General features: G+C 51.1%; 1 protein-coding gene across 1 annotated transcript; it reads right to left on the bottom strand.

Annotated features, from left to right (window-relative positions):
* Positions 1 to 757: 757 nt before the first annotated feature.
* Positions 758 to 3,569, bottom strand: LOC120511827 (translation initiation factor IF-2-like). Its single transcript, XM_039729391.1, has 3 exons — positions 3,447 to 3,569; positions 2,885 to 3,390; positions 758 to 1,551 (listed from the first exon to the last, which is right to left on the bottom strand). The coding sequence occupies exons 2-3, from the start codon at positions 2,899 to 2,901 to the stop codon at positions 900 to 902; spliced, it is 669 nt and encodes a 222-aa protein (XP_039585325.1). The 5' UTR covers positions 2,902 to 3,390; positions 3,447 to 3,569; the 3' UTR covers positions 758 to 899.
* Between the last annotated feature and the right edge of the window lie 2,604 nt (positions 3,570 to 6,173).

Raw genomic sequence — 6,173 nt, forward strand, 5'->3', positions numbered from 1 at the left:
AAAAGCAAAATATCTTTTTTTTTCCATTCAGGAATCCAAACAAGTAGAGTCTTTCCCATTGTTACTTTTACCTTTCAGAGTCCAATTTTATTTATCAGCCCACCTAAAGCTTATTAGTAAAAGCAAAATATGTTCTTGCATTCAGGAATCCAAGCAAGTGGAATCCTTCCCATTGTTTCTTTTACCTTGCAGAGAGTCCAATTTCATTTATCAGCTCGCCTAAACTTTATTAGTAAAAGCAAAATATCTTCTTCCATTCAGGAATCCAAACAAGTGGAATCTTTCCCATTGTTTCTTTTACCTTTCAGAGTCCAATTTCATTTATCAGCCCACCTAAACTTTATTTGTAAAAGCAAAATATCTTTTTGCATTCAGGGATCCAAACAAGTAGAATCCTTTCCACTCTTTCAGAGTCAAATTTCATTTATCAGCCCACCTAAACTTTATTTGTAAAAGCAAAATATCTTCTTGCATTCAGGAATCCAAACAAGTGGAATCCTTCCCATTTGGCTCTGAAAGGTAAAAGAAACAATTTCATTTATCAGCCAACCCAAAATTTATTAGTGAAAGCAAAATATCTTTTTTCCATTCAGAAATCCAAAAAAGTAGAGTCTTTCCCATTGTTTCTTTTACCTTTCAGAGACCAATTTCATTCATCAACCAGCCTAAAATTTATTAGTAAAAGCAAAATATCTTCTTCCATTCAGGAATCCAAACAAGTGGAATCTTTCCCATTGTTTCTTTTACCTTTCAGAGTCCAATTTCATTTATCAGCCCACCTAAACTTTATTTGTAAAAGCAAAATTTCTTCTTGCATTCAGGAATCCAAACAAGTGGAATCCTTCTCATTGGGCTCTGAAAGGTAAAAGAATTTCATTTATCAGCCAACTCAAAATTTATTAGTAAAAGCAAAACATCTTCTTCCATTCAGGAATCCGAACGAGTAGAATCCTTCCCGTTCTTTTATCTCTCAGTGCTAGTTTTACCCACCAGAAGACCCACAGCTTGCGAAGACAGAGCCCATCATTCGTGCCAAAGGCTCTGAGGGGATGCCGCAGTTCCCAGGACGATTTGAGCAGCCGGAGAGGAGCCAGCGGAGCATCACTGCCCGGGCTCGCCGCACTCCAGCTCGCCGCCCAGGGCCGGGCAGCGGCACGGGCGGGTCCCGTTGCGGGCCCGGGTGCTGCCCGCGGGCACGGCCAGCCCGTCCGGGTCGTAGCAGACGCAGCCGGGGCAGCCGTCGGCCCGCGGGNGGCCACGGCCCCCGCGGGCCCGCAGCGGCACAGCGAGCGGCCGAAGTCGATGTGGAAGGCGCGGCCGGCGGGCACGAGGCCGGCGGGGAAGCCGTGCAGCTCGCAGTCGTCCTGCAGGTAGGGCGGGCAGGGGCAGGAGGGCGGGCACGGCGGGCAGCAGGAGGAGCCCGCGGCGGCGGCCGGGCCCTGCGGGGAGCCCTGAGGGCACGGCGGGCAGGAGCGCGGGTCGCAGGCGGGCTTGGGCCATGCGCCGCGGAGCAGGAGGCAGGCGAGCCACAGGTGCAGGGAGACCATGATTCTGGGGGGGAAAAAAAGGGGGGAAATGGGGGCAGGTGTCGGGAATGAACGAGGTTTCTGCCGGGCTGTTGGGGTGCACTCCGGCTGTGGACCCTCGCCCACATGATAATTCAGAGATGAAGGTAAAAGATTGAGAAGCGCTCGTCTTCTTTATTCCGAGACACACCAGGTGGACAAACCCGTGGGAGAAAGAGGGCGTTCCCTGGTGGCAGGGGACTTTTATACCCCAGGATGGGGACAGAGGGAGAGGTCCACAGCCAAGGGACACCAGTGAGGAGAGGGGTGACCCAGGGCAGAGACCACCAGGGGTACTGGGGTGGGTGAGGGAAAGGCCGTGAGATGGGGGAAAGGGGTAGCAAACCTCGTGATGTAACATCAGCTGTGCAGTGCAATAGAAAAACTACTCTGTGCCAATTCCCAACCACCCAGTGCAAACCAACAACTAATTAAGCTATTTAGTGCAGCACAGCAGTGTCACACACAGGGGGTGTCACACTGAAGGTCCCGGCTCTGGGCTGGCCCCTCTGTGGTTTAAAGCCAAGGGGATGCAGCCCCATCTCCCTAAGGAGCCCATGGCTCACCCACAGCTGCCTGGTGCCTGTGGAGATCCTCAGTTCAGCCAAAGAAAGAACAGAGAGAATTTCCCCCAGGCCGAGCCTGGGACTCTTAGAGGAAAGAATTAATTATTTTCTCTCTTTCTGTAACTATTGTTTACAGTTGTGGTTCTTCGCAGTGTGCTATTCAGTCACCAATAGTGTGAGGTGTTTCTACTTTGAGGCCAACCCAGTCTCACCTCAGTGAGTCACATTATAAAAGACCTGCTACTTTCATTAAAGTTCACCTTCTGATCCACCTGAAGACTGGAGCCTTTCCTTCTGTTCCTGACTTAACAGCTTCAGGTGCCAGGGGGGTTTGTTCTAAACCAGAATCTCATCCCCAAAAACCCATCCTGGCTCGAGCACAGTGCCCTCCATCCCCAGGGGTTCAGGCAGGTGGGCCCTGCTGAGCAAAGCCCACACAGACTTGTTCACCCTCATGTTGGTGCTAATAATTTACATTTAAATGCCTAATTAATTGTTCCTGGAAGGCATGCAGGCCTGGACAGAAGAAGGGTTTAAAGAAGCACTCTCTGCTTTGGTGGCTTGTCCTGTGCCTACTCCAGGCTGCTCCAGCTCCCAGCCTGTCCTGCTGTGCCACTCACTCTCTGCCTTTTCCAGCCACCTCACTCCTTCAGAGGAAGCCAAGGGGGTCACTCCATCTCTGTTTCAACTGGAAAAACCTTTTTTTTCCTTAAGGAAGATGTTTCCAGTGTTGGGCATTCCTGTGGGACTCACCTCTTTGTCTTCTCCATTTCTCTGGCCAGCCTGTTTTCAGAGAGTCAGTCCTGCCATGAAATTCCCTCCCTGTGCCTGCTCCCTCCTCCTGCTCCACTCACACCCTGGATGCACAGCACCTGGCAGCCCATGCTGAATCCTGTTCCTGTTTTAAGGCTGAGGACTCTTTTTTAAAAATTTATTTATTTGTTTATTTATTTATTTTCCCCCAGCTTTTCAAGACCCAGTGTTTCCTTAAGTGTGTTTTTTGATCCCTTCCCTCTCTCTGAGTCCCCTTATGTCCTGGTGGATTAAATACACCTTCCTCTTTCCTGCACTGGGTCCTTCCAGCTCTGGTCTCTTCTCCCATTGCCACGTTTGATTACATTTATATCATCACCCTTTGATAACCCCAATTTCCTACTCTTGCATGCAACTACTCACATTTATTTCTTAACATCTCCTTAAACAAAAACATTTGCAAGTTGCATAACCATAAAGAAAAAGCTTGAAAGCACAGACCCTGTCTGTTATCAGTTTGGGAAAAAAAAAAAAAAAAAAAAAAAAAAAAAAAAAAAAAAACCCATGATCAATTTGGAAAAAGAAATAAATACTTTGAAGCTTTTCTGGTTTTAAAGCAAGCTTTTGCTAGTTTAAGTTACTTAGACCTGCTTTGTCTTTGCTGGAGTTGTTCTGCCCCTTCCTTTCATTCACACTTTTTTGAAATTTTTCTGTTTTAAAGCAAGCTTTTGCTAGTTTAAGTTACTTAGACCTGCTTTGTCTTTGCTGGAGTTGTTCTGCCCCTTCCTTTCATTCACACTTTTTAATCTAGGGGTTGTTTCTTCCCAGAGGACTGGCACAGAACCCAGACATGCTCCCCATGGAAAAGCTGCTGCTGGAAGGGAATTTCCTTCCCCAGGCCAAGAGCTCCCTCCTGGCTGCCCCAGCTTCAGCCACCCCGCCAGACAGAGCAGCACACCACCACCAAAGATCACTAAGCCAAAGGTTCCTCACACCCCAACCTCACCAATCCCATCCCAAAACACCTGACCGCACCCAGCAGTGAAACTGGGCCCCTTCAGCAGAGCCGATTTCCAGCATCACCGTCCTCCCGCTATTCCCTGGGGAAGTGTTCATCCTCCCCCGCCCTTCTGGGATGCGGGCTGGCCCTGCCCCGTTCCCGTGGCTCCCGGGTTACCTGCGGGGCGGGCCGGGCTCTGGGATGCGCTGCGGTTCCCTGGAAAGCGGCCCCGCTCCTCTTTTTATGTGGCTGCAGGGTGGAACCCTGGCGGGGAGGCGGGGAAGCCTCCAAGGTGCTGGGCAGGGCCAGCCAGATGCTTATCTGGCTCCTGGTACTGGTTCTGTCTGAGCTCAGGCTAATCCGGCGTGTCCAGCTCTGTCTGGCTCCCCACGCCCCTCTGGGCAAACTCCACCAGGGTTTCTGCAGCATCAGCAGCCCCTGTGCTTCACAGACTGCTGGGGACAGGGACACTGGGCTCCACAGGGAGAGTAAAAACGGGTTAAAAGCTCTAGGAAGGCAGCACAGCTGAAATGCAGCCAGCTCGGGCTGATGCACCCCAAAATGCAGGAGCCAGGGGTGGGCATGGACCTTGTCAGGGCACACACCTTCCCAGGACAGGGCAGCTCTCCCGTGCCACAGGTTTGACATGCAGCCTTTAGAGCCTTTAGGGTTTGTTTTCCTCTGGGTTGAGCTGCAGGGAGCCAAGGCTGTGGATCTCAGCAGGAAGGGATGCACAAATTTCATGTGACCATCACGGGCAGCCTGAGTTTATTCCTCCCTGGGCCATTTGGTCCCTGCTGTGGAAATGCATTGATGCACCCATGAGCTCAGTGGAAATGTGCCCCCCAGCCTTGCAGAGCAGAGGCATCTTGGGGCAGATGGGGCTGGAAAGCAGAGAGGGTTTGGGAGCACACACCCGCTCACCCTTTGGAGCAGGAGGAGCTGGGAGAAGAGCACATATGGACCTGCAGGCTGATGGAGCACTGGAGCTGGACCCTGCACTCAGGACAGTGGGCTGGGATGCTGCCTGGCCTTCACCCACCTCCTGCTCCCTTCTCATGGCTCCTGAAGCCTGGAAAACCCCAAACCTCTGGTCAGAACCCCCATGCCCCACAGAGCTCAGGAGCACCAAGCTGGAGACATAAATACTGACAGGGTCTCAAGGGTAGGGGAAGGAAAAGGAGCTCCAAGGACTGTTTATCCAGAGGGGGTCATCACTGTCAGAGGACAGGCCCAGGGATGTGTGGAGAGGGGACAGAGGGTGGTGGGAGGGACACTGGGACACGCTGCTCCTGCCCCCGATGTGTTTATAGATCCTGCAGGGATTTCTGCAGACAACTCAAATGAAAACTCCTCCCTTGCCTCCTGGGGCCTTTTCCATGCCCGAGGCACGGTGGGCAGGATGGCACAGCCAGTCCCTCTCACTCCTAACCCAGCACTCCGGGGTGGTGGTGGGACACAGGGTCACAGCCTGGCAAACATCAGGAGACACAGCACCAACATCCCGGGCAGGGCAGTGCCACTGCTGGATGTGCAAAGAGCAGCCCCAGGAACAGAGCAAGGGGACCCCAGGAGTGCCTTGGTGAGCCTAGCTCCAGCCCAGGTGGAGCAATCCTGGAATATCTGGAGCTCACACCCACCTTTATTAGCTCCCACACTCAGAGTTAACACAGAGAAGGAGTTGTAAATATTCCAGGTTAATACTCAGCGGTTCCTTCACCTTGGCTGGAGGGCATCTGCCTGTCCTGGAGCCTGTCTGCAGCTGGCAGCACTGCCTGCAGCCCTGCAGCCCTGCAGCCCTGCTGCTGCTGCTGCTGGAGGCACTGGGCTTTGGCTTAATCCATAACAGCCAGGCTGGTCCAGATTCAGCTTCAGTTCTGGGCTTCTTGGAGTTACAGAGCACTTTCAGACTTACTCATGTGAGTTTGGAGTACGTGCATGGACTAACATGCTTCACTTTGCAATAGAATTGCTAAAATAAATATGATACAATGAGGGTTGAGCTAATCAGTTTTTGTTTTTCTGGACAAATATGGTTATTGCTCAAGCAAAAACTCTCAGAAAATCTGATAATGGCCTGTGTCACTCAGGAAACAACGGGCAGCAGAGAGACTTTTCTAAATGTAAATACTTCAGCATTCTATAACTTCATAAAAGTCTCCTACAAACTAGATTAGATTGAGAATATGGAGTAGCCACTTAGCTGAAATTGAAATTGGTTGTTGCCACCTTGGAGCAACTCCAGAAAATTATAGAAAGATTGTGAACCTCCCTGGGCCTTTTGAGAGC

The sequence above is a fragment of the Passer montanus genome, unplaced genomic scaffold, assembly GCF_014805655.1.
Source record: "Passer montanus isolate IOZ18808 unplaced genomic scaffold, ASM1480565v1 scaffold69, whole genome shotgun sequence".
Classification (NCBI taxonomy): Eukaryota; Metazoa; Chordata; class Aves; order Passeriformes; family Passeridae; genus Passer; species Passer montanus.